The sequence below is a fragment of the Solea solea genome, chromosome 4 (assembly GCF_958295425.1).
Source record: "Solea solea chromosome 4, fSolSol10.1, whole genome shotgun sequence".
Classification (NCBI taxonomy): Eukaryota; Metazoa; Chordata; class Actinopteri; order Pleuronectiformes; family Soleidae; genus Solea; species Solea solea.
Genome location: NC_081137.1, coordinates 2,650,550 through 2,678,090, shown reverse-complemented (window position 1 = coordinate 2,678,090; position 27,541 = coordinate 2,650,550). Strand labels below are relative to the sequence as shown.

The following is a 27,541-nucleotide window of genomic DNA, read 5'->3' as shown; positions in this document are numbered from 1 at the left end:
CACTTTTATGGACCGATGAATCGCACAGAAGCATAACTCGCAGCACTCAACACGACAACAATCATATGAATTGCTTAAGGATGCTATTGCTTGTTTACAGTCTCTAGCTCCGCCCCTGTTCCTTCCATCGGTCAAGATGATTGGTCGAGTCTAGTTTGGTCATTTACGGTTCGCTCTGAGTTCAGATGTGGTTTCACACACATGGTTTTTGTGTTATAATGTGATAGTTTACTGTTTGAATCATATACGTTGCACTGATCTGTTTTAATGCGTGGCAGTAATACACGGCCATAATTACGTAACAACTTGCTTGTACATTCTGACTTTGGCGTAAGTTTCATGTAAGAATCTGTTGCTAAAAAGAATAGAAACAGAAGAAAATGCATCAAGCTCAAACCAAAGAAGCTTGTTTATTTAATTTTTTTTTTTTTTTTTCCACACAAGAAGCTCCAAATGAAAAAAAAGCTTTTGACGTTTTCTTTGAAATGGAATCAGAAGACAATGTCACTTCCTCACATATTTAACACTGATAAATACAAGGTTTCTGCTATTTAGAAGTGATCAGAAGAACTGCCGCTGTTAGGTGCAAAGTAAAAACAAATGATAAAAGAAAAAAAACAAAAACATCATCACTGAATGCTTTTTTAAGACCAACAGAAATCCAACACATTTGGACAGAATCGATCGCTCTCAAGTTATCGGCCTCCTCCCCGTTTTCACATCGTGACGGCAGGTCTGTGGGCGGGGACCTGCGTTAAAGTGCAGACTGGGGCGGGGTTAAGGGGAGGGGCATGTTCAAGATCTAAACAGACACCAGGGTTCCTCCCACCTGTGTCCGCCTTAGCTTATGTCATTATTGTAGTACACTCTCAAAAGTGGCTCAGTCATTTTTATTTTCCATGTTTTACTCCCGTAGATGCAAACACTGTGATTCGTGTGTTTATCGTCAGAGTTCACGCTGCGAGTTCACACTGAGTTCACGCTGAGTTTACACTGTGAGCAAACACGATTGCAGAGTCACCAGAAGTGTGCGGTGTTTTATTTTGAAAGGATTTACAAATGTGAGCGAAACAGGTTTGCATTTGGCGGCGATGAGGAGACTAATCTGGAAACATGGAGCGTCTGTTTTTTGATTTTGTGCAAAAATCTCCACATCAACATCCTCTGTACGAACTTTTCTGTCAAACACTGACTTGTCAGGACCAGTAGTCCTCATAGAGACCAAAACCTGGTCCTAATGAGGCAGAACCTAATTTAAACGTATCTTGGGCTAGCTGTTAAAATACCAGTTAAAAACAACGCCATGCGGGGTATTTTGCGCACACAAAATAGCGCAGCGACAAGTAAAAATCTAAATTTTACCGTTTCATGTTGACGACTGATTTACGGTGAAACAGTGACAGCGTTTATACGACGGCAGCCGCCTCGCAATCCTAACTGTTGAGACAGCAAGTGTGATCTGACCAATGATAAACGACGTGTCAACACGGGACCAAATTGCAAGATTCCTCGTATTGCGAAAATGTCGAAAAGCTACTAAAATGATCAAATCACTGTCAGTCACTGATTATTTTCGTCTCAATCTAACTTCTACGTAATTGATTATTATTGCGTAACATTGGCTTGCTAGCTTATGAATAAAGGACTCGCGCGGCAGAAGTCGTGACCCTCCGTTTGCTCACAGTGTGAACGTGTGAAACTTATCAGAGCGCGGAAAAGTAAATTCCTCAAGATTTCCGTATTCACTTCATGTTTTCACCAGAACTGAATGAAACTGGTCACATCATCGCAGTAATTAAAGCATGTTCAACAACAAGCTAATTAAAGCAAAAAACAAAAAGAAAAACATCGCCGTCTGTCTTACGTCTCCTTCCATTGCACACGTTAAGTATTTTGACAAAAGCATTTAAACTTGGCACTGAGAAAATGACCTGTTGCAACAACAACAACAACAAAAAAAAAATTGGAGAGCTTGAGATATATCTGTCATTTTCCAGAGTACATTCGTCATCCTTCCATGAGAGGGATTATGTAACTAATACAGTATGGTGCTCACGAGGGTCAGGGCGCGGGAAGAAGCAGCTGAAGAGAGGAAAAGAAGAAAAAATAAAACCTACTCGTTCTGGTAAACTAAAGCAACAACTACCAGAGCAGCGGAGGGAGTCGGAGAGGAGGACGAGGGCAAAGAAAAGGCTAAAAGATCCAAGTAACAAAGGCCTCCCATCACACCGTCGTCCTCCCTCCACCCACACTGTGCTTTCACCTCCTTCTGCTTTCAGAGCCAGTCCACAGTCGTCTGCTAATCAGCTCTTCTTGGCACTTTTTGGACACGATAAAAGGTTTTGAACAGAGTGACTTTCCTTCACTGGGTCGTGCTCTCCGTCCGCAGAGCTCCGATCACACTTTGGATATTTTCTTCAGGAACCTGCAGAAAGAAAAGATACAGAAAACAAAAAGGCCTCGGTTTAACTGCTCATCCACACTAAGATGTTTCCTTTTTAAATCAAACATGTTTCAGTTTAAGTTGCTCATCCACACTAAGATGTTTCCTTTTTAAATCAAAAAGGTTTCAGTTTAACTGCTCATCCACACTAAGATGTTTTCTTTTTAGAACAAAAAGGCCTCAGTTTAACTGCTCATCCACACTAAGATGTTTTCTTTTTAGAACAAAAGGCCTCAGTTGAACTGCTCATCCACACTAAGATGTTTCCTTTTTAAATCAAAAAGGTTTCAGTTTAACTGCTCATCCACACTAAGATGTTTTCTTTTTAGAACAAAAAGGCCTCAGTTTAACTGCTCATCCACACTAAGATGTTTTCTTTTTAGAACAAAAGGCCTCAGTTTAACTGCTCATCCACACTAAGATGTTTCCTTTTTAGAACAAAAAGGTTTCAGTTTAACTGCTCATCCACACTAAGATGTTTTCTTTTTAGAACAAAAAGGTTTCAGTTTAACTGCTCATCCACACTAAGATGTTTTCTTTTTAGAACAAAAAGGCCTCAGTTTAACTGCTCATCCACACTAAGATGTTTTCTTTTTAGAACAAAAGGCCTCAGTTTAACTGCTCATCCACACTAAGATGTTTCCTTTTTAAATCAAAAAGGTTTCAGTTTAAGTTGCTCATCCACACTAAGATGTTTCCTTTTTAAATCAAAAAGGTTTCAGTTTAAGTGCTCATCCACACCAAGATATTTTAATTGAATACAGAGAGGCCTCAATTTCTGCACATCCACAAAACAAAATTTAAGTGCAATCAATGTACAGACTAAGGTGTTTTACTTCTAAAACAAAAAGGGCTCAGTTTGTGTTCATCCAGACTAAGGCTACATCCATACTACTACATTTTCATTTGAAAATGTTTTTTTAGTGTTAAAAAGAAAGCTGTGCAGTGATCACAGGGAGGTTTGTGTTCTCACCAGGGCGTGGTCAAACTTGAAGGTGCTAATGTAGTAAGCTGGAATGTCCGCCGTCGCCAGAGGTTCTGATATCTGAGCCACGATGCCGCACTCGTCTGCAGGGAAAATAAACAAACGCTGATTGTTCGTTGGTTTTATACGACGACAACTTCTGCTGAGAAACAGTCTGACATGACGTTGGGAACAGTGTCGTTTAGTCCAAGACAGAATGGTAACATTTTTTGTATCATCCACTAAGCTGTAATAATAACAGTCCATGCTTTTATTTTGTATTAGCTATGTTTAAACTTAACTTCTGGGGAAACAAACTAATCATTTAAAACAACTTTTACTCACCAAATCCTAAAGGCTGTCCTCCGATACGAACCATTTTCCAAAGCTCACCAGAAGCGCTCGTGAAGAGGACATTGTTTGGAAACCTTGAAGAAGACAAAAACAAATTTTAGTATAAAATACAGTAAATGTATTATAACATTCTTGAGATGCGTAAAAATACAGATACATGAGAAAAGCTGCATTGATTCCATAGTGCTGTAGTAAGTTTGTGTCACAACCTCAGAGTCAGGAAATAACACATTTGTGGATCAACAACTCATGTGTTTTGTGATGTTAACAAACAAATATTTTCTCTGAACTTTGGTTTGGCAGGAGTGAGTTTTCCTGTCTGCAAGGTAAGGTGTTTATTATATTCTTAAGATACACGGAGTTCCATTTTTACCTTTTTAAATGTTTGTTACTCTACTAGTGAACATGTTAACAGTACAAGACGCTAACCAATAACTTAGTTATCTAGAAGAGCCAAAACAACCGCCAGTGAATTCAGTCACTACTGTCTGTCCGACTGACACCACTGAAGGAGAAAAATAGGTGACCTATTCCTTTAAGGCAACACATTAAATCTTACACAAACACAGGGACGACGCTGACCTACATACTGAACAAGCCAAATACCAACTTTAGAACAATGACGTGGAAATTTGTTTTACCTCCACATGCCCTGAAGTCATAATTGACCCATATATAAATTCATAAACCCCTGTTATGAATGAGTGAATCATCAGATCTTAATGGAGGAGAAACCACACGAGACCCACAGATGCTCAGGTTTCATTATTGCCTTTCTGCTTCATTAGAGAGTGGGGGGGACGGTCACGGGGGGGGCGCAGAGGAGAATAAATGAGTCAGACCCAAACCTAAGTGTTCTGTTATTGCTTAGCAACAAACTAATCAGCCCTCAATCATGAATTGGAAACAACATCTTGAAAAAGAAAACACACAAACACGTTCTCTTGTTCTCCACCTTTGAGTCGTCTGTTCGTCCATGACCAGAGAGATGTAGCCCTCGATCAGCGAGAAGGAGAAGAAGCGGATGTGGCTCGAGTCTTCGCCGAACGCTCCCGACTCCTTTGACCTGGAAAAGAAAGAGGACATTGTGAGTAACATTTAGGAGGTTTTATTGGCAGAAGTTGTGTACACGACCTTGTGTAAGCGTATAAACCCACGTAAAATACACTGAACTTTTACGATGCATAATAGTAATACAGTAAAAGCAATAAAAACAAAACAATACACCAATCTCAATTAATATTTCATCACAATCGTTAAAAACACACACACACACACACACAACAAACAGTGTACAGTGTTTTTTCAATCACAGAGGTTTCAGAGCTGTTTGAGCCTTTTATTCAAGACACGGTTATCTTGGCAACAAAAGATGAATCATGTTTTTAAATTTTAAATTATTGATTGAGTTGCAAGATTAAATGATGAAGTTTTTCCAGAGCAGATATTCTACAGGTTACATTTAAACAACCTCTGGAAAAGTGCTGGTAATTGTTCATTTTTACCTTTGTACATTTCAATGTGAAATTGGATAAAAAGTGGATTTTATTTTGGTTTGCCTTAAGAAATTAGGTACGTAAGAAAACAGGGTTAAGATGAGGTCTACTTGATTTACATTATACTAAAAGGTTATTATGGAATCATAATATCCCACCTACCCCCAGCTTTAATCATCGTCAGGATCTAACTCCTGAGCAAACGTGGGTCTAATTGAATTACACACACAGCAGCAACAACAACAAGAACTGCATGTGCCTCATTCACACGCACACGCTATTTTTGTTTAAGTGCAGGAGAGCTTTGCTCAGGAGGAACATGGATCAATAAGCACACACCACTGCTCTCACAGCACGGTGACGCCACAACGACAGCGCAACAGGGGGAAAGATATTGTGGTTCTTGAACCAAAGAAACCAGAAGATATTCACATTTAAAAAGCAGAACCAGAAAACAAATTCATTTTTAATTTATTTTTGAAAACTAACACTCAAAGTAATTGACGATTAGTTTAGTAATCGATGAATCATCGATGAATCGCTGCAGCCCCGACTCAAAGTATCCAATAACAACACTGTACCCTGCAATTTTAAATGAGCTTTTACTTTAAAAAAAGGTCAAAATAAAGTTGTACAGTTGAACCAAAATAAGTTGCTACGTTACACTTTTCAGCTCTAAACACGTACGCTCTGTGAATTTTTTTTTTTTTTTGTGCTGCTGACAGGTTAGGGACAGTTTATGCTTGGACATGCCATACGAGGACATTTTTGACTGTTTTTATTTGGACAGTTTTTCTCGACATGCTGTACTAGGGCAATTTTGACAGTTTAGATTAGTGGTATTATATTAGGGCTGGCGAACTGTCCAGCGATAGGCAGGGTGGACCCCGCCTATTGCCCTTTGTCAGATCACATTTGTACAGTTTCTGACGAAAAATACTATACGAGTACATATTTTGGGACATTTTTGACAGTTTATAGTTGGACAGTTTTGAAGACTATTATACTATTATATTAGTTATTAGTTAATATTAGTATAATATTTCAACAAAAACTAAACTGTCCAACTATAAACTGTCAAAAGTGTCCTAGTAATACTATCCTAGTACTACTAGTACACAACAAGGAAAAATATCAATTACTGTCACATTTATTGTTGATAAATTTAAGACAAAGAGCTGAAACGGGATCATTTGGGCAGCTTTTATAAGATGAGGGGAGAAAGCACGTCCAGCAGGTGGCAGCATTTCCTACAGGTGGTGTTTTTTTTTCTCTGTTTTAGCAAAAATGTTATAAATAAAAAATTCAGCTGCCATTTTTTTTTTATTTGTCCAGCGAGGACATGAACGTTAATTAATCACAGGTGGAGCTGCTCCTGCACAAAAACACTGATTTAAAAGCCTTTGTGTACTTTCCGTGACTTGGTACATTCCACTCCTCCCCTCTGTGTCGATCTATTTGGAATGTTCCACTTCCGGAGCTTCTTCCAAGCGGAGACAGGAACAGCGAGAGGACGAGGAGCAGCGGGGACAAACATGTGGACAACCGTGTGGTAACTGCTAATTAAAAATGACCCACACATGTATTAGATGTTCTGTTGACGCTCTGTTCACACCTGCTGTTAACATTCGACCTGAGCGATCCGATCACAGGTGTTCAGATAACACCTGCTGCTGCTAATGTGACGTCACTGCTCGACACCAAACACACGATCGCCGTCTAACCATGTACGTGTGTGTTTTCAACGCATCTGTTTTCAAAAAACTGACTTAGTGTCAAATATATAATTATATAGTTTGACGTCAACAACTGCCTTCATACTGTCTAAGACTGTACAATTATAAACTGTCAAACAATGTCCTCGTATGTCAACAAAAAATGTCAACATACCATTAAAACAGTTAAGAATGAGTATCTAGTCTGGCCAGTAGGGGGCAGGTTAAGTAACGAAAAAGCAGCAGTGGTTTAGTAGAATTTCAAAATAAAGGTGTCCGTGTTGACATAGACCAATATAATTGACAATAAAAACGTTTTAATGTATTTTACTCACATTTCTTTACTCATTTACTGCAATGACCACATTTGAACACTTTAAACTGGATACTACTTTGTCTCATCATGTCTCATGACTGAAGACCTGCAAACAGCTGCAGTTAAAGGCACAGTTCATGTGTTTTCAAGCATGGTTGAATGAGGTCATTATCATCACAATTTAGGGCAATAAGAAAAAAACAAAACAAGCCATGACTTGACAGTGAAGAGTAAGAAGACACATGACACACATCTGACAATGGCAGCAAACTTTGTCTGCAACTAAAATGTTTGCAGACATTTAATCAGTTCATTAATAACATTAGTTCAGTACTTCCCTCATAACCAGAGCACAGACTCCTGACACAGTGAACTGAACTGAACTGAAATATAGCTGAACCGGTTGTGATTCCATTCGCAATCGCTGGCTTTCTGCAGTGCTGTCACTAAGTAGTGTCTCGTTAAGTGTTAAGTGTCTTGTTGTGTCTTATTTAAATGCCTTTCGTTATGTCTATTTAAATGTCAAGTCCTTTGTTCGTTATTTTTGCTATTTTATTGTGTACCTCAAGCCGGGAGTCTCTGCAAAAATTTCATTATGTCTCATAATGACAATAAAACTTTTTGAAATCTTGAAGTACATCAGCATCCTCTGTTAAATATTGAGATTTTACAGATGTTTTCAGGATTTTTAAACTCTTTGTAACTGATCTACATCTTTGTTTGGACCAGGTCCAGGACCATGAGCCGGCAGGAGCAGGAGGACCTGGAGGAGGACGCGGAGGAGCAGCGCCGACAGGTGTGTGGTAGCTGCTGCTTAAAAATGATCCACACATGTATTGGATGTTCTGTTGACGCTCTGTTCACACCTGCTGTTAACATCCGACCTGAGTGATCCCATCACAGGTGTTCAGATTACACCTGCTACTGCTAATGCTAATGTGACGTCACTGCTCCATATGTAAACACACACCTTTCATTTCATGTCTCTTCACATACAAATGATGTTGTTTTCTGTTTGAAAGACAAAGAATCCAGGAAATGTTAATGTTATTATTTTTTCCATTAATCGAATATTTTTTTGGGCCAGAAAATGTTTGAAAAATGTTGATCAGTGTTTCTCAAACCTGGAAATGAAGATTCTCAAATGTCTTTTTTTATCCACAAACCAAAAATGATTAAGTTTTAATTATTTCTTTGTTGTAAGAATGATAATAATTATAATGCTAAGCCCATATCCAATATGCCCATATATCTTTCCATAGAACAAAGAAATCATTAAAACTCAATCATTTTTGCTTTGTGGACAAAACAAAACATTTGACAACATCATCATTTGCACCTTTAAACTCTCATCAACATTTGATCACATTTTATGGACTAAACCATGACTCTTTCACCTGTCATTGCATCACCTCACACGGACCACGTTAACAGCACTTGTCAACAGAGCTTCTGTTTAATGTGTGCACATGATTTGTTCCATTGTTAACAGGTGAAAACTATGGACCAGTCAAAGTGGCAAAATTCAACCAATAAATACACCATTAAATAATGACTCAAATGTGCCATTCATTCATTCACATTGGAATGAAGTACATACATGTCTTATTAGTGCTATTCATTCATTCATTCATTCATTCAAATACCAATTCATTTGATGTAAAAAACATATAGAATGACTTGACTATTGAATGAATGATGTCATGGTCCTGTGTTGCAGTGCATCATCAATTGATTTGATGCTGATGGCTGACCATGACATCATTCCTTCAATAGTCAAGTCATTCTACATGTTTGTTTTACATCAAATTGGTATTTGAATGAATTAATGGCACATTTAATAAGACATTTATGCATTTCATTTCAATTTCAATGAATGAATTTGAGTCATTATTTAATGGTGTATTTATTGATTGAATTTTGCCACTTTGACTCCTCCATACTTTTCACCTGTTAACAATGGAACAAATCATGTGCACACATTAATCACACAGACGTCTCATTCATGTGCTCATTCATTTTTAAGCAGCAGTTACTGGACACCTGGGCCCCAACTGTGTGGTCAACAGTCCAGAGAGTGGACCCCTGTCAATTTTTTTTGTGTTTTGATGGGATTTCTTGGGGAAAAAATGTGAAATAAAATGGTATAACCCCCTGCTGTCATCTGTGCAGGGGGCCGGGGGAGCACAGCCCAGCCCCGGCCCCAGTTTGGCCCCGGCGCCGGGGCCAAGTGTTCGGAGCATGCTGGATTTGAACCAGCCACAGCCGGACTGGCACAACCTCCTCGCGGTTGCGAACCAACCCACCACGCCACGAACCCTTTTGAGGTGTTGGGACGGAGCTCCGGGCGTTTTTGAGTCTTCACTTTGGCTGTGGACCCTTAAACCTTGACGTATAAAGGAATTGAACCGTCAACGTCAGGACTCAAAGGCAGCGCTCTAACCAGCTGAGCTATCTGTCCACACTCTTCCGCAGGTTTTCTCACATCAGTTCAATCTCTGCGCTGAAAATTGTGCTTAAACAGTCACTTGGTCTAAGATTTGAACCCCTGACCTCAGGAACTCTAGTCTTTGATTTAACCATGTGAGCTATTTGTCTTGGCTTGGTAGCTTTTGAACGTTGGAAGTATTTCAATAACAGATTGCTCGTGACTTCACAGGCCTCAGCCTGATGAAATATTTAAGAACGTCTGTCCTACATGTTGGGCCAGATCTTTGGTGTAGTGGTTAGTGCTCTTGTCTTTGAAGCAAGAAGACGTGGGTTCGAGACCCGTTAGGATCAACTACCTTTCTGCATGCAGTTTTTCATGTTGTCCCTGTGTGTGCGTGGCTTTTCTCTGGGTTCTCTGGCTTCCTCCGGGTTGTCTGGCTTCCTCCCTCAGTCCATCAATCGTCTACCGCTTTGTCCACCACCGGAGGGACGCAGTGCCAAGCTCAGCTGTCATAGGGAGATCGGCGGGGTCCACCCTGCACTGTTCGCCAGTCCGTTCAAAACATGCAACAAGGCCATTAGGTAAATTTCCACTTAAACATTGACTTCATGTAAGATTCGAACCCCTGACCATAGGAAAGCCAGTCCATGTCTGAACCATGTGAGCTATTAGTCTTTGCATGGTTTTTCACACAATTTGGAAGTCTTTCAATAATAGAACCCATGACTTCAAAAAAAAGGTCAGACTGATGAAATATTCAAGAACGTTTGTCTAAGTAGATGGACAACATGGTTGGTGTAGTGGTTAGTGCTCTTGCCTTTGAAACAAGTCTTTGAGGGTTCAAGACCCAGTTAGAGCAAGGATCTTTGTGTAGTTTTTCATGTTCTCCCCGCGTGTGTGGCTTTTCTCCGGGTTGTCTGGCTTCCTCCCTCAGTCCATCAATCGTCTACCGCTTTGTCCACCACCGGAGGGACGCAGTGCCAAGCTCAGCTGTCATAGGGTGATAGGCGGGTTTCACCCTGCACTGTTCGCTAGTCCATTCAAAACATGCAGTACAATGATGAGGTAAATTTCCACTTAAACATTGACTTCATGTAAGATTCGAACCCCTGACCATAGGAACGCTAGTCCATGTCTGAACCATGTGAGCTATTAGTCTTTGCATGGTTTTTCACACAACTTGGAAGTCTTTCAATAATAGAACCTGACTTCAAAAAAACGTCAGACTGATGAAATATTCAAGAACATTGAAGATGGACAACATGGTTGGTGTAGTGGTTAGAGCTCTTGCCTTTGAAACAGGAAGTCATTGGTTCGAGACCCAGTTTGACCCAGTGTCTTAATGCATGGAGTTTTTCATGTTGTCTGCGTGGCTTTTCTACAGGTTCTCTGGCTTCAGTCCCTCAATAATCTACCACTTTGTCCTCCACTGGAGGGTTGCGGGGGGTGCTGTGCCAAGCTCAGCTGTCATCAGCGGTGAACCCCACCTATCATTGGCAGAGCACCCCCCGCAACCCTCCAGCGGAGGACAAAGTGGTAAACGATTCATGCACTGTGGGAGGAAGCCAGAGAAACGCCACACACACACACACAACATGAAAAGCTCCATGCACGGAGATCCTTGTTCCAAGGGGGTCTTGAACGCAGTTCCTCTCTCTGCAAAGTCATGAGCACTAACCACTACACCAACCATATTGCCTATGTCTTGGGAGAGATGTTCTTAAATATTCCATCAGTCTGACGTTTTTTTGAAGTCATGGGTTCTATTATTGAAAGACTTCCAAATTGTGGGGCAAGGCATACAAAGACAAATAGCTCACATGGTTCAGGCATGGGCTGGCGTTCCTATAGTTGGCGGTTCAAATCTTACATGAAGTAAGTGTTCAAGTGGACATTTACCTCATGACTGTATTGCATGTTTTGAATGGACTGGCAAACATTACAGGGTGAACACCGCCGATCACCCTATGACAGCTGAGCTTGGCAGAGCACCCCCCGCAACCCTCCAGTGGAGGACAAAGCCGTAGATGATTGATGGACTGTGGGAGGAAGCCAGAGAACCTGGAGAAAAGCCACACACACGGGGAGAACATGAAAAACTCCATGCAGAAAGGTAGTTGTTCCTAATGGGTCTCGAACCCAGGTCTTCTTGCTTCAAAGACAAGAGCACTAACCACTACACCAAAGATCTGGCCCAACATGTAGGACAGACGTTCTTAAATATTTCATCAGGCTGAGGCCTGTGAAGTCACGGGCAATCTGTTATTGAAATACTTCCAACGTTCAAAAGCTACCAAGCCAAGACAAATAGCTCACATGGTTAAATCAAAGACTAGAGTTCCTGAGGTCAGGGGTTCAAATCTTAGACCAAGTGACTTTTTAAGCACAATTTTCAGCGCAGAGATTGAACTGATGTGAGAAAACCTGCAGAAGAGTGTGGACAGATAGCTCAGCTGGTTAGAGAGCTGCCTTTCAGTCCTGACGTTGACGGTTCAATTCCTTTATACGTCAAGGTTTAAGGTTCCACAGCCAAAGTGAAGAGTCAAAAACGCCCGGAGCTCCATCCCAACACCTCAAAAGGGTTCGTGGCGTGGTGGGTTGGTTCGCAACCGCGAGGAGGTTGTGCCAGTCCGGCTGTGGCTGGTTCAAATCCAGCATGCTCCGAACACTTGGCCCCGGCGCCGGGGCCAAACTGGGGCCGGGGCTGGGCTGTGCTCCCCCGGCCCCCTGCACAGATGACAGCAGGGGGTTATACCATTTTATTTCACATTTTTTCCCAAAAAAAATACCCAAGAAATCCCATAAAAACACAAAAAAAATTGACAGGGGTCCGCTCTCTGGACTGTTGACCACACAGTTGGGGCCCAGGTGTCCAGTAACTGCTGCTTAAAAATGAATGATCACATGAATGAGACGTCTGTGTGATTAATGTGTGCACATGATTTGTTCCATTGTTAACAGGTGAAAAGTATGGAGGAGTCAAAGTGGCAAAATTCAATCAATAAATACACCATTAAATGATGACTCAAATTCATTCATTGAAATTGAAATGAAATGCATAAATGTCTTATTAAATGTGCCATTAATTCATTCAAATACCAATTTGATGTAAAACAAACATGTAGAATGACTATTGACTATTGAAGGAATGATGTCATGGTCAGCCATCAGCATCAAATCAATTGATGATGCACTGCAACACAGGACCATGACATCATTCATTCAATAGTCAAGTCATTGTATATGTTTTTTACATCAAATGAATTGGTATTTGAATGAATGAATGAATGAATGAATAGCACTAATAAGACATGTATGTACTTCATTCCAATGTGAATGAATGAATGGCACATTTGAGTCATTATTTAATGGTGTATTTATTGGTTGAATTTTGCCACTTTGACTGGTCCATAGTTTTCACCTGTTAACAATGGAACAAATCATGTGCACACATTAAACAGAAGCTCTGTTGACAAGTGCTGTTAACGTGGTCCGTGTGAGGTGATGCAATGACAGGTGAAAGAGTCATGGTTTAGTCCATAAAATGTGATCAAATGTTGATGAGAGTTTAAAGGTGCAAATGATGATGTTGTCAAATGTTTTGTTTTGTCCACAAAGCAAAAATGATTGAGTTTTAATGATTTCTTTGTTCTATGGAAAGATATATGGGCATATTGGATATGGGCTTAGCATTATAATTATTATCATTCTTACAACAAAGAAATAATTAAAACTTAATAATTTTTGGTTTGTGGATAAAAAAAGACATTTGAGAATCTTCATTTCCAGGTTTGAGAAACACTGATCAACATTTTTCAAACATTTTCTGGCCCAAAAAAATATTCGATTAATGGAAAAAATAATAACATTAACATTTCCTGGATTCTTTGTCTTTCAAACAGAAAACGACATCATTTGTATGTGAAGAGACATGAAATGAAAGGTGTGTGTTTGCATATGGAGCAGTGACGTCACATTAGCATTAGCAGTAGCAGGTGTAATCTGAACACCTGTGATGGGATCACTCAGGTCGGATGTTAACAGCAGGTGTGAACAGAGCGTCAACAGAACATCCAATACATGTGTGGATCATTTTTAAGCAGCAGTTACCACACACCTGTCGGCGCTGCTCCTCCGCGTCCTCCTCCAGGTCCTCCTGCTCCTGCCGGCTCATGGTCCTGCTCCTGGTCCAAACAAAGATGTAGATCAGTTACAAAGAGTTTAAAAATCCTGAAAACATCTGTAAAATCTCAATATTTAACAGAGGATGCTGATGTATTTAGTGACAGCACTGCAGAAAGCCAGCGATTGCGAATGGAATCACAACCGGTTCAGCTATATTTCAGTGCAGTTCAGTTCACTGTGTCAGGAGTCTGTGCTCTGGTTATGAGGGAAGTACTGAACTAATGTTATTAATGAACTGATTAAATGTCTGCAAACATTTCAGTTGCAGACAAAGTTTGCTGCCATTGTCAGATGTGTGTCATGTGTCTTCTTACTCTTCACTGTCAAGTCATGGCTTGTTTTGTTTTTTTCTTATTGCCCTAAATTGTGATGATAATGACCTCATTCAACCATGCTTGAAAACACATGAACTGTGCCTTTAACTGCAGCTGTTTGCAGGTCTTCAGTCATGAGACATGATGAGACAAAGTAGTATCCAGTTTAAAGTGTTCAAATGTGGTCATTGCAGTACAAAGTACATTAAAACGTTTTAATTGTGAACTATATACTGGTCCATATCGTACATGGTTAGATGGTGATCGTGTGTTTACTGTGGAGCAGTGACGTCACATTAGCAGTAGCAGGTGTAATCTGAACACCTGTGATCGGATCGCTCAGGTCGGATGTTAACAGCAGTTGTGAACAGAGCGTCAACAGAACATCTAATACATGTGTGGGTCATTTTTGATTAGCAGTTACCACACGGTTGTCCACATGTTTGTCCCCGCTGCTCCTCGTCCTCTCCCTGCTCCTGTCTCCGCTTGGAAGAAGCTCCGGAAGTGGAACATCCCAAATAGATCGACACAGAGGGGAGGAGTGGAATGTACCAAGTCACGGAAAGTACACAAAGGTTTTTTAATCAGTGTGTTTTTGTGCAGGAGCAGCTCCACCTGTGATTAATCAACGTTCATGTCCTCGCTGGACAAATAAAATAAAAATGGCAGCTGAAATTGTTGTTTTTTAAAAACATTTTTGCTAAAACAGAGGAAAAAAACCCCACCACCAGCAGAAAATACTGCCACCTGCTGGACGTGCTTTCTCCCTCAACTTATAAAAGCTGCCCAAATGATCCCTTTTCAGCTCTTTGTCTTAAAATGATCAACAATAAATGTTGTGACAATAAATTGATATTTTTCCTTGTCGTGTCCTAGTATTACCAGGGCATTTTAACAGTTTATGTTTGGACAGTTTTAGAAGACATACCATACCAGGGCATTTTTGACAGTTGAGATGTGGACATTTTTTGTCGTCGTATTGTATTAGGGCTGGCAAACTGTCCAGGGTGTACCCTGCCTATCGCCCGATGCCCGAAGTTTCTGACGAAATACTATACTAGGACATTTTTGACATTTTATATTTTGACAGCTTTTGAAACGTTATCTTCCATTCAGCTGATTTTTAATGCAGGTAACGTCTCTTCAATAACTGCATGCTTAACACCGTATAGCACCTTCGACTGGCCATAAACTGTACTGTACAATGTACTTTATTTTGAAAATATGGATGACAAAAAAACCCAAAAACTCAAACACTGACCGTGTCAGGACTAAAACCTGGTCCTAGTGAGGCAGAACCTCAGACCTCAGGTTAAGGCCACAGCTCTAGTGCTACCTCTAATCAACTGCAGTACTTTAAGATAAAGAGGAGCTGGTTCTCACCCTCCAGAGTAAAACATGACGTCCATGAGCAGGGTGGCGACTGAGGGCAGCGTGTCCGGGTCGAGGCTGGTCACGCAGAACATGTTGCTGGGACTAGACAGAGGGTGGATGATGGGCCGGGGAACTGACATCCAAAAACAAACGAATACACGAGGCGGTAACATTAATATGAAGGTTTCTGCACTTTAATACTCATTAAACACTATATGGACAAAAGTATTGGGACGCCTGACCATTACCACAAAACAGAGACTGTAAGGACGTATTCACACTACTTTCAAATGGAGTTCGTCCCCCTTTTCGTCCAATCACAATTCCACACTTCTTGGAAGATTTTCTGTGGGAATAGGTGCCCAATTATTCTGCCCAGGGTTCTCAAACTATGGTACATGTACCACCAGTAGAAACATTAAGATTGTACTTCACTGGAGGAACACCTGAACACCTGAATTCAATACTTAACAGGTGTGGCCAAATACTTCTGCCCATATACGTGTATAATTGTTAACTCCTTACCAAGCTTTGGCTTCACAAATCCGTTGGTGACTCCCAGATTGTGCGCAGCCACCGTCTCCCCGTTGACCACCCGCAGCAAAGTGAATTCGGATGACAGCGTGTGCATGACCATCGGCAGATCTCGCTCTCGAACCTGACGGCAAAAAATCCCTCATATAATTACAAAAAAACCAAAACAAAACTGAGGGGCTTTTCTCCGGTAACAAACATAGGACCACCTCTTTGTGAAGTTCTGGCTTCTGATTGGATTGAAGTGTTTTGGAAAAGTTTCTCCTCATTTAGTTTGACACGCACAGAAAAAAAGTAGGGTTTTTGGATAAAAATGTAAAATCTGATACAATCCAAAAGTCATACATATATATATATATATATACTATGTATGTATATCGCATGCTTTACTCACACAGGCTGTAAAAAACAGCAGCACCGTTTAAGCCGAGTAATGTTGTGGCCGTTTTATTTCTTCTTTATGGGAGAAGAATATTTGTCGCACGATTGGAAAATTACGGTGATGGTGGAGGTGGAGGGATGGGTCTAGTCCGGCAGAAGCTGAACCCGGCTGGACCGCAACCGAACCGCCAGAACCGAACACAGGGATGTGGATCTGAACCTACTGGACCACAACTGAACCACCAGAACTGACCCAGCAGCTTCAGTTCCACAAAAAAAGGGTTGTCCCAGTCCACAAGGTGGCAGTCCTCAGCCCTCCAGTGGTAAAGGGTCACTTTTCCATAGTTAACAGTTAAAAATAGTTCTCATGCTTTGACTAGTCTCGGTTAACAGGATTGTTGAAGTGTGACAGTATGAGGTATTATTGACATATTATCAGCACTCACTGTTTATTAAAAAAAAACAAAACAAAAAACAGCCATTAGCTCCTCCTCATACAGGAAGTGCACAGGTTGTAGGACCTCCTACAAAAATATAGGACAGGACAACACTTTCAGCTGCAGACAAGTTTGTGAGTAAAATGTGAGACACTTTCATTTTAAACTTCTACTAAACCACAACTCCTGAAAAGTTATAATTTCCCCAAAAAAACATTTTTTCACTTAACCTGCCCCCTACTGGCCAAACATTATACTCAAGACTTTGACATTTTTGACCATTTATATTTATAATTAAAGTCATGATTTAAGTTTAATTTGTAATTTGAATCTCTGATTCATCGCAGCTACAGTCAGTGGATGCTTTCCAATAACAACCGGAAGATTTAATTTCCCTGTCATGTACGTCAGTGCTAATACATCAAATATAATGGAGCAGGGAGAATTGACTTAAATCAATAGGTGGAGCCTTTGTTGTCTCGCAACAAACTGCCTCTTCATACAAAGGTGGGGTCCTTAGATGAGGGAGGACGTGTTGGGAGTAGTGATGTGTCCTTATCCAAGGTGACAGCCATTACTTCAATTGAATTTCTCTCTACCTCCCTCCGTGTGTGTGTGTGTGTGTGTGTGTGTCCTTGAATTTGTTCCCTCTTTAGGACCTTTTTCTGGCATAAACACAGACCTCATCAGGACCAGTTGTCAGTTTAAGTAAGTCTAGGAATGAGTTAAGTTGTTTGTGCTGTTAAAATGAATGGAAGTCAATAAGGCTCCTTAAAAAAAAAATCTTATCACAATATTCTTATTTATATCATTAAATATCAGTATATATCACAATATAAGCGTGACAGCAAACGGTAAATACACTAAAATAAATAGATGTATAATAATCTTTCATTTCCGATAAAACATTATTCATGGTAAAATAACCCAAATATTAGGCATTCAATTGAAAAAGTAGGGGCAGTTGTAATATTAGTCACACACGTACTGCTAAGCACAAAAATTTTTTTTAAAAGCAAGCTAGAAAAAATATTATACATTATTATATTCTACTTTCATTAAGCTAATTATTGATATCAAATACTTTTAAAGATTTTATCCCTTTAACTTCCAGGTTTTTGTCATGATGCCAACATGTTTTTAGATAAAAAACAAAACAGAAAATGTGAATGTCAATGAGAGGGAAGGGGGACAGTAGTAGTGCCATCTAGTGGAAATAGCATGTTTTTTTTCCTCATATGCTGAATAAGTACAAAAAACAACGCCATCTGGTGTAGAGTATTGAGAATTATCGCTTCCAAGACAAACACCTAGCTTGCCACCCAGATATAATAAAATGCATGTTTTATGCTTTAATTGAAATGAGATTAAAAAAAATTGCAGTTTGAATGGGTTTCAATGGGACGTTTTTTGCACTCAATGGTTTGAGTGTAACACTTATTTGTACACAGTGTATTTTAGCCTGACTGTAGGAGCGGAGCTGGAAATAACAGTGCTTAACAAATATATTAGACCACCTGTCATAAAAATGAGAAAACTAGTATTTTAGAAATGTTTTGACAAATAAACTGAATTCATATATTATTTTTACCCTAATTTGAGCCAGCTCACTGGGCTTCTCTAAGACATTAGAAATAAATCAAGCATAACATTCAACCACTTAAACTGAAGGAATTATTAAAGAAAGATTTTTGCTCTCAAGTGAAAGTTGATTAAAAAAAAACTGTAAATTGTTATTGATGTAGTGTTATAGAATTATTGCCCAGCCCTGGTTTGTGTGCTCTGTGCCTCAGTCAGGATGCTTCCAGCTCTTTTTAAATGAGCGCATTTATCATTTAGATCAGGTTTTTACCACTTTATGTAACACGAAAGGTCCTAACAGGGGGAAAGAAAACAAAGCCACACACGTTACACTGCTCTGTTTTTCCCTCTGCTCCATCTGTAATGAAGTCTGACACAGTGTGAGGTGAAAGTAGGTGGTGGTGGGTGAACACTGCAGTTTTTTGTTTTGCCTCTTTTTTATTTAATACACTCTTAATTAGGATTGTGGGTGGGAGCAGCCAGCGTCCAGATGGGAAACAGATCTGACTATGATACCTTGAATTCCAGAAAGAGGCTGAGCTGCTGATCCCCTTTATGTAACAGATTATCAGCATCGACACTGTGGGTTGTTTTTTTTCTTTCTTTTCGCCCCCTTTTCTTCCATTTTCATAAACATACCAGAGCTGCTCAGCAGACCTTGTTTTTCCACTAGAACAAGGCAATAATAAAAAAAAGACAGCGAGACTCCCTGTGGCCACAAATGCTTTGGTTTGGGAGAGGATTTCTTCTTAAATCAAAGGAAGCGAGGCTGCGGAAGCGACTTTATATCCAACCTTATTGCTTTTTTCAGACATGAGGACGAGAGCGACTGTGCTGCCAACCGTTGCATAACAAATGAATAGAGTGACTTTTAAAGCGTGACGTGAAATCACTCATTGGCTGTTAAAAACACATGTGATCAGCATTTTTCCAACAACAAACACAAACAAAACTATTAGTAATACATTTGCCCGGCCTTCATTAATGTAATTGAAGCTGCAGTGCGTAACTTTTGGTGATTGCTGTTGTTGTTGATGTTTTTACTGTGGACAGAAATGACTTAAACACGCTCTGTCAAGCAAAACTTTAAAAAAGTGTTTTAAATTCAGTGGAACTGTCTAAATACATGGTCTCATCCCAGTTTTTATTAATCCACTCTTCTGGTAAATTGTCAGCCAACGCCACAGGAATGTTCTACAGTTGTGATTCACAATAAGATCACAATATTATCACGATATTATCACAATATTTAATTCACAATAAGATCACAATATTATCACAATATTTAAGTCATGATAAGATCACAATATTATCAAGATATTTAAGTAACGATACGATATTATCGCGATATTTAAGTCACGATAAGATCACAATATTATCAAGATATTTAAGTAACGATACGATCACTATATATAAGTCACGATAAGATCACTATATATAAGTAACAATAAGATATTATCACAATATTTGCAAATATACTGATTATGTGTAAAATCATGTATTGCGATACACTCACGCAACAGCCTTGGTGAGAGTGTGCACTTGACACACGTCAATTGATTTTTTTTTTATACAAATCCACAAAAAGTTTAATCTTTATTTGTAACATGAGTTTAAAAATATATATATGTTAAATGTAATAAAAAAAGAGTCTCAAAAAGACACTTCTTTGTGTTTTTAGACATAAAATGAATCACTTCCTGTGCGCTAAACACTACTTTACTGAGAAACACAGAAAAAGTTGTGTGGATCTGATTGTGTGTTTGTATTTGAATGTTATGCACTAGAGTTTTAAAGCTGCTGTCAGTGATACACTTGGATTTATATCTGTGTTCAACATGAAACACAAAGCCTCCTCACTCACCAGAATGTAGTCCGTCTGATATGTGGACAGCATGAAAACAGAGATGTTGTGGTCGGCCAGCGGCGCGATCACCGACTTGGCGATTTTGGTGACCCCGATGGGCTGCGAGTTGGAGGCGTTGCCGCCTCCCGACACCACGTTGAGGGCCAACCACGTGGCGTCGGCCACGCTGATGTGCTCCGACTGAGGCAGCTCTGACAAATGAAACAGACAGACGGACAGAAAAAGTGTCACAAAGAGGTGAAGTGGACTCAAAGTGGCTCCACACGCCCAGTAAACAGTGTCATGAGACTTTTGTCACAGTGGTGAACACAGTCTTGTTTGATCCTGCAGCCAATTTAATTAAACCAGTGATTTGAGATGTTTTCTATTTTTCCTGGGACTAAATTCACAGGTAATGATGAATTTAGGCATAATAAATAAAGAGAGCAGCACCACTTCCTGTTTTTCATCATTTATACTGATAGAATCTTTCTATTTCTTCACCATTTATGACTTATTTATTTATTTATTCCAATAAAATGTCAACTTAAAAAAATAGGAAGTTAGAAAATTCACAGTCATTTCAGTGAATACCACTAGTTTTTGCTGCTTCTCTCTTCCTTTATGACTCATGGATGATGGCGGCTAATATTAGATAATCTGAAACAGTAGAGTTGAGTCAGATTACCGACTTCTGATGACTCCTCTCCTCTTCTCGATTTATCATAACCCTCCCTTTTAACAGTGGTCATTTAGGAAGTGAATCATTTCTGGGGGGGTTTTACTGACCAATCATCAGTCATCATTATATCTTAACTACTGTAGGTTTATGTAACTGGTTAGAGACACAAAAGAAAATCATTGTTGGTTTCAGCTTCTCAAACATAAGGAATTCCAGTTAGATTTGGTTCAAATATAAAGGAGGAAATGTTTTTTGAAGCCTAGATTGTTACTAAAAAACAAAACAAACACTTTAAAGGGCCAGCGTTGCAATCAAATGAATACCTCGTGCAAAAAAACTGCACAACATGCTGGGACTTGAAACCCTCAACTGTGTAATATGAAGGTCTCATTTAAAAGGTACAGGTCCGTAGGTTTGGTCCATAAAATGTCAGAAAATCGGTGTTTCCCAAACCATAAAAAATCATGACGTTTTCAAACGTGTTATTTTGTCCACAAACCCAAAATTATTCAGTTTTAATGACTTATTTGTTATTTGGAGCAAAGAAAACAGAAATATTCACATTTAAGATGCTGAAAAACCAGAGAATTTGTTGCATTTGTTGGAAAAAACATGAATCATTTCTGATTTCTTTGCTCCTTATAACAAAGAAACCCTTGTAATTAATCAGCTTAATAAGGGACAAAAGAACATCCTTGCATTTTCTGAACCAAACAACTATAATGAAAACAAATGTGTTTGACTTGTTTTCTTGGCCAAGTTTAAAGAGGCACAAACACATTCAGAGTCGGTCGCTGGCAGAAAAATACCTGAGCCAGTTATGCAACAAATGGCCTGCGGTCTCCAGGGTAACAGAGGAGGGTCACCCTGGAAAAGGGTGTGTAATGACATGGATTTCACTCACAATCAGTGAACCACAAAACACAGCAGCGAGCAGCAGACCGACCAACCTCGCATCCATAATGTCCGAGTGCGCTCGAAACATCCAACCGGAGACAAACGCAGATTACACGGCGTGATCTTTTTCTCGTCACAGTGACTTTAAAGATTCACCTTTAAATCCTTCCTCGTCCACGATGATGGTGTAATCCTCCGGCGTCTCGGTCAAACTGAAGAACTTGCATCTGAAAAGAAGAGGGAGAGAAAAATATTCTGATTCACGATCGTCTTAAATGAGCAAAAGACGGACTTCCTAAGAAATGAATCGATTATTAATCAGTTCATTCATCGTGTTGTTTTGGTTATTAAAAACAAGCTCTGAGTTTCCAGCTTCTTAAATGTGAATATTTATTTGTGTTTGTTCTCAAATGTCTTGTTTTGTCCACAATACAAATGATACTTTATCATAAGAAGCAAAGAAATCACAATAACTGCAACAAAGTCTCTGTTTTTCCAGCTTCTTAAATGTGAATATTTCCTGGTTTCTTTGCTCCAAATAATAAAGAAATCATTCAAACGGAGTAGTTTGTGGTTTGTTGACATAGCTAGACATTTCTTTCCAAATGTTGCCAAACAAGTACTTGATTAATTGAGAAAATAATTGACAGATTAATCATTACAAAAGCAATCATTACTTGCAACATTAGTCTTGGGTCAGTCGAACACTTATTGTCTTTGTCTCGAGTGATCGATTATTTGCTTGCTCCCTAAAATGTCAGAAAATGTAGAAAAAGAAAGCAAAAGTGTTCAGTGGGAATGAATTCTTTGTTGTTTCATGGAGCTAAGAAGCCAAATGCAAATATTCACATTTAAGGAGCTGAAAAATGAGGGCGCTTCAAAGTGATTCATCGATATCGATAAACCTTTATCTAACCGTGTCATATGACAGATGTGCAGGGACCAACCAGAGCCTGCATCTCTGCCTTATCGCCGTATATTAAATTAAAAATCATCAATATCATCTGCTGCCTCCCCCCCACACACACACACACACACACACACAGAGGGAAGCAAACGCAGGCCTGGATACAACATCACCTGCTCTTATTAATGCAATAAATTAGCAAAGAAAGTTGTTTGCGATGTCCACATGCACAATAGTCCCATTGTGGCGACGTGAAAGTAGATCAAGCGCATCAAGTTTACCTGCTTTATTCAAACAAAAGCCACTGAAGTCACTGCCATGAATCATTGATTTATTGAGCTCCATTGTTAAGAGTTAGTTGTGGTACTGGTGACAAAAAGCAGCTAAAAGACAAACACAGCTTGTGAAGGAGAGAAGGAAGAACAGTTTGGTGGCAATGTTAAAAATGTTCAAAAAGAAATGTTTGTTTTTCATTGTCATTGTTCTTCTTAAAGACTCATTTTGTAATAATAACTGTTTTTTTGTGTTTGTCACATGATGGATAATAATAATGATATATGACTCACTCCTACTGAACAGTTTTTAGACCCTTGCTGTAGAATGATTAGGTCTTTCTTAAATTAAATCAATTTATTTTTCCCTCTGTGTGTGCGTCAGACGAAGGTGATTTGGGGCGACTTTCTCTGAGGAGTCTCTAGATTTAATTTAACCGAAATGTTTTTAACATGGTCGGCTTGACACGGCGTCCCCCAGACTTTCTAAAAGCACGGTGGAAAGCAGATCACTGGAAAAACACCGCGCACACAACACTCGTGTGATAATCACATTCTTTACAGGGCGGCTATTGAATGCTCGCACTTCATATTTGGCTGAAAGGTGTGAAGAGGGACAGGGAGAATAACAGCTCTCTATGGAAACAGCAGCATTTCTCTTGGAAATAAATGAGCTGTCAAGAGTTACTTTGACTGTGTGCGGAGCGAGGACACGAGGACGACGAGCAGTGGACTTCTTTTGTCTCGTGACTGTGCTGATAATAATAATAATAATAATAATAGAAGATCCTTTAAATCAAGGCTCTCAAACTTAAATGACCTACTGAGTGTCTCGTTTGGTCATTGAAATAATGATGTATATGTATGTACACATATATATATATATATAAATACACATATATGTAAATATGTACACACACATATATATATAGACATATATAATCAATAAGTTATTAACATATATATACATATATGTATATATATATATATATACACATATATATGTGTATACATATATATGTATATATACATATGTGTACATACATATATATAATTATACACATATATAATCAATAAGTTATTAACAGATACATATATGTGTATACATATATATGTATATATACATATGTTAATAACTAATTATAACTTGATGCATGTTTGAGACCTCATAGCTATAAATAGAGGTTTGTGGTTTTGGCCAAACAGAGATAAAGACACAGCAAATCAATTGTGTTATCAGCAGAAGAACAAAACAACTTAAAACTGTTGACGTATATTTATATAAGTCTAACAAAACGAAATAATTTGTTGTCGTGATGAAAATATTCTCACATTTTCAAATCAAACTCAACATTCTTATGGCTGGGAAACTGAAATATACGTCTATATGGCACAAAGATGCATATATCATTAATTATCAGTTAGAATCTTGATGTAATTTCAGTGATCAAAGACAGAACTTCTGTAACTGCTCTCGTTTCTGTTTTCAGGATCAGAAGAACAGACAGCGCCTCCTATTGGCTGTTCAACGACAACTAAAACAAGACAAATGACATTTGGAACCATATTCTGAAAAGTGATTGAATATTAAGAGGCTAATTTACGGTTCCATTCCATGCACCATGTATATAAATGGAAAATTAGTAAAATGATGAAATGACAATATTTGAAAAATCCAAACATAAAAAAGCTGCAAAATCATACAGGGAAGTTTCGTGTCTGCATTTAAAGTTCATTTCTTCGCCAAAGTGTAAATAATCTGTGGGATTTAAATCAAACCGATTAATCGGTTATCAAAATGTTTGACGATTCATTCAGTAACCAATTAATAAATGACTCACCGCTGCAGCACTACTTTGAATCCTCAGCGTAATCTTCAGATCTTTTCGTAATCAGTAATCTGCCTTTTTATCAGTAACAGAGATTAACAGAGCACTGGCACACTCGGGCTAATGACTGACTGTGCCTGTTGTAAAATAGCCAGTGGCTCAGTGGAGGGAACTCATTTGTTCCTCGGCTGACTTTAATAAATAGACCATGATGCTAATAAGTGAACAAGCGTAAAAAAGGCCCTGGTCAGATTTCTGAGTTATTTATATGAAAATCTCCTGAAGGGGGCGACGACACCGAACACTCACTTTATTGTGCAGGGTTAGAGGAGCTTGTTTGATGTGGTTGTGATATTTATTCCTGAGACAAGTTCAAATACACAGACACACTTGTCTCTCTGCAGTTGTGAGGACACTATGATTAAGTCCCAAGCCAGTTACCCTGAGGCCTGGGACACAAGGAGGACAAACCACAATGCTGCCTCAGTTGGCTTTGTTGAGGAAAAGTACACACGAAAAAACATCCCATTCACGACAACTGATGAGCATATGCTCCGTGCACACACAAGAGGAAAGTACTGTCCTTACCAGCGGGTGACAGCAGCATCAATTCCTCATTGAAAAAGGGGAAAGTTTACAGTTTACAAACTGTAAATGAATGAATTAAATGAATGCTGGACTAGACGTAAAAAAAAAAAGGCCGACAATGCTGCGCACGAGGGTTACAGATGGTCCTCAACCATCATGTCAGTGTGTCAAGGCCTGAAAACCAAGTCCTGACCCTTTAAAAATCACTCTGACGTGGTAAAAACCTGCTAAAATGTCCTCACAATATTCACAAATGTGTCCTCTCAGCCTCATTAAGATGTAGACACATATGTTAGGAGAATCCATCCCATTTTCTTTTTTATCGTAAAAGCTTTTTATCCACGTGGAACTGGCGTTTTGGGAGCTCTCGGAAGCTTTGAGAAAATAAAGCAATCTTTGCATTTTCGTGTTTACAACCAATATGCAAATCTGTTAGAATGAGGATGACATGCAACATGCAAACTCCATCCAGAAAGGCCCTTGTTCTGACCCAACCTGCAAACCTTCTCGCTGCTAATGCAAAAGTGCTGACCACTACAACAACCATGTGGCCAAGAGGAGCATAAATCTGCCTCCTGTGAAAAGTCCACAGCTGGTGATAATGGTGTTACTTTGAGAGCTCAATAATTGCTCAGGTGGTTATTGGTATAAAATGTTTGAGAATTACTGCACTACAGCGTTTATGGCACTTTTCCATTAAAGAGTTCTAGCACTACTCAGCTCTACTCGGCTCGGTTTGGGTATCTGGCACGTTGTTTTCCATTACTTCACAGTACCTCTTCCACAGTTTGGTCCAAGCACTGGCCATTTTTTGTTTTAGTTTTTTAAAAAAAAGACGGGTTTGATTCTTGTGTCGGCAGCACGCTCGTGACTCTTCCAGTGACAACACTCTCTGACCAATCAGTGACCAGCAGTCTGTTGACGTCGGCTCTGCTGCTTGGACCCTAAAAAAGCAGCAGGTACTATCACTGATGGAAAAGCAAAAAAACAAGCCCAGTCGTGTGAGTATGAAGACATTTCTTGCAACAACGCCATGTTTGTGGCTTGTGCCTTAGTCTCATTTGAGAAGCTTAATCAAAGACAGTAATCTAATCAAAGTAGTATTCCTCCAGTACTTGCACAATGTCAGCTAACTAAAACTGCCATGTCTCACCACACAACAAACAACAACAAATCACTAGTAATAATACATTTATTACATGTATTAACAACATGTTTCACAAATATTAGTAGTTTACTCAATTCCTGGTTGCCTACTGCCTTGGCCTCAACCCTAACCAGAGCCTCAGAAATGAGGTTCTGCCCCATTAGAACCCAGTTATGGTCCTGTAAAGAGTCCGGTGTTTGTGCCAGGAGAGGTTCTAACGAGGTAAGTACACACACACACACACACACACACACACTGACGTCGACACAAAATGGCACACACACACACACACACACAAATAAACAAGCACCGGCCTATAAAACTGGTGGCAGAGAATTAAACACACTTTGTTTTCCTTTTAAATAACAAGATCAACCTGCATTAGCACAATCAAAGGCACGGACGAGCCCTTTAACACAAGTACATGTAGAGTACGTGCAGTTTCCTCTAACGTTAACGCCAGCACATTCACGACGCGATCAACGTCCTGGAAGTTACGTACCTTGTTTTTGAGGCCAAGAAGGCGAGTTTTATTAATCCGTGAGTGCAAATCTGGATCCCCTCTTTCTCTATACTCGCCACTTTCAGGCTGTGCTCTAAAATATGAAGCTCCATCGTTTACGTCTTCTCATTTGAGGAACGGGGCTACAACGGAAAGCCTCGATACTTTAACATAAGATGCATAAATAAATAAATACAAACACACATGCACGCACGCACACACACACACGCAGCCACACGGCAGCCCAAGGAGTATTAAATAGAGAAAAGAAAGAGGGAGGCAGGGAGGAATAAAGAAAGGTAAAAAAAAAAAACAAAAAAAAAACGGGACCTGCTGTCAAACCTGC

At 39.4% G+C, this 27,541-nt stretch overlaps 1 protein-coding gene across 5 annotated transcripts; it reads right to left on the bottom strand.

Moving 5' to 3' along the window:
* Window positions 1-391: 391 nt before the first annotated feature.
* On the bottom strand, window positions 392-27,541 carry castor2 (cytosolic arginine sensor for mTORC1 subunit 2). Of its 5 annotated transcripts, XM_058627396.1 has the most exons (10): window positions 27,196-27,539; window positions 22,107-22,177; window positions 20,390-20,583; window positions 16,118-16,250; window positions 15,602-15,725; window positions 14,643-14,714; window positions 13,837-13,903; window positions 4,717-4,827; window positions 3,753-3,835; window positions 3,417-3,511 (listed from the first exon to the last, which is right to left on the bottom strand). In XM_058627396.1, the coding sequence occupies exons 1-9, from the start codon at window positions 27,306-27,308 to the stop codon at window positions 3,797-3,799; spliced, it is 924 nt and encodes a 307-aa protein (XP_058483379.1). In that variant the 5' UTR covers window positions 27,309-27,539; the 3' UTR covers window positions 3,417-3,511; window positions 3,753-3,796. The 5 variants fall into 5 exon arrangements, with proteins under 5 accessions (XP_058483378.1, XP_058483379.1, XP_058483381.1 ...); XM_058627395.1 differs by lacking the exons at window positions 13,837-13,903; window positions 14,643-14,714 and adding an exon at window positions 392-2,425 and having other exon boundaries at window positions 27,196-27,537; XM_058627398.1 differs by lacking the exon at window positions 14,643-14,714 and having other exon boundaries at window positions 27,196-27,538.

What these genes read in the sequence shown, in the direction of transcription:
- castor2 (XM_058627394.1), bottom strand. Translation starts at nt 27,308, where the DNA reads ATGGAGCTTCATATTTTAGAGCACAGCCTGAAAGTGGCGAGTATAGAG. An exon ending in ATCAGACGGACTACATTCTG is followed by an intron (nt 16,251 to 20,389) that starts GTGAGTGAGGAG and finishes TTTTGCCGTCAG; the next exon opens with GTTCGAGAGCGAGATCTGCC. An exon ending in ATTTGTGAAGCCAAAGCTTG is followed by an intron (nt 15,726 to 16,117) that starts GTAAGGAGTTAA and finishes TTTGGATGTCAG; the next exon opens with TTCCCCGGCCCATCATCCAC.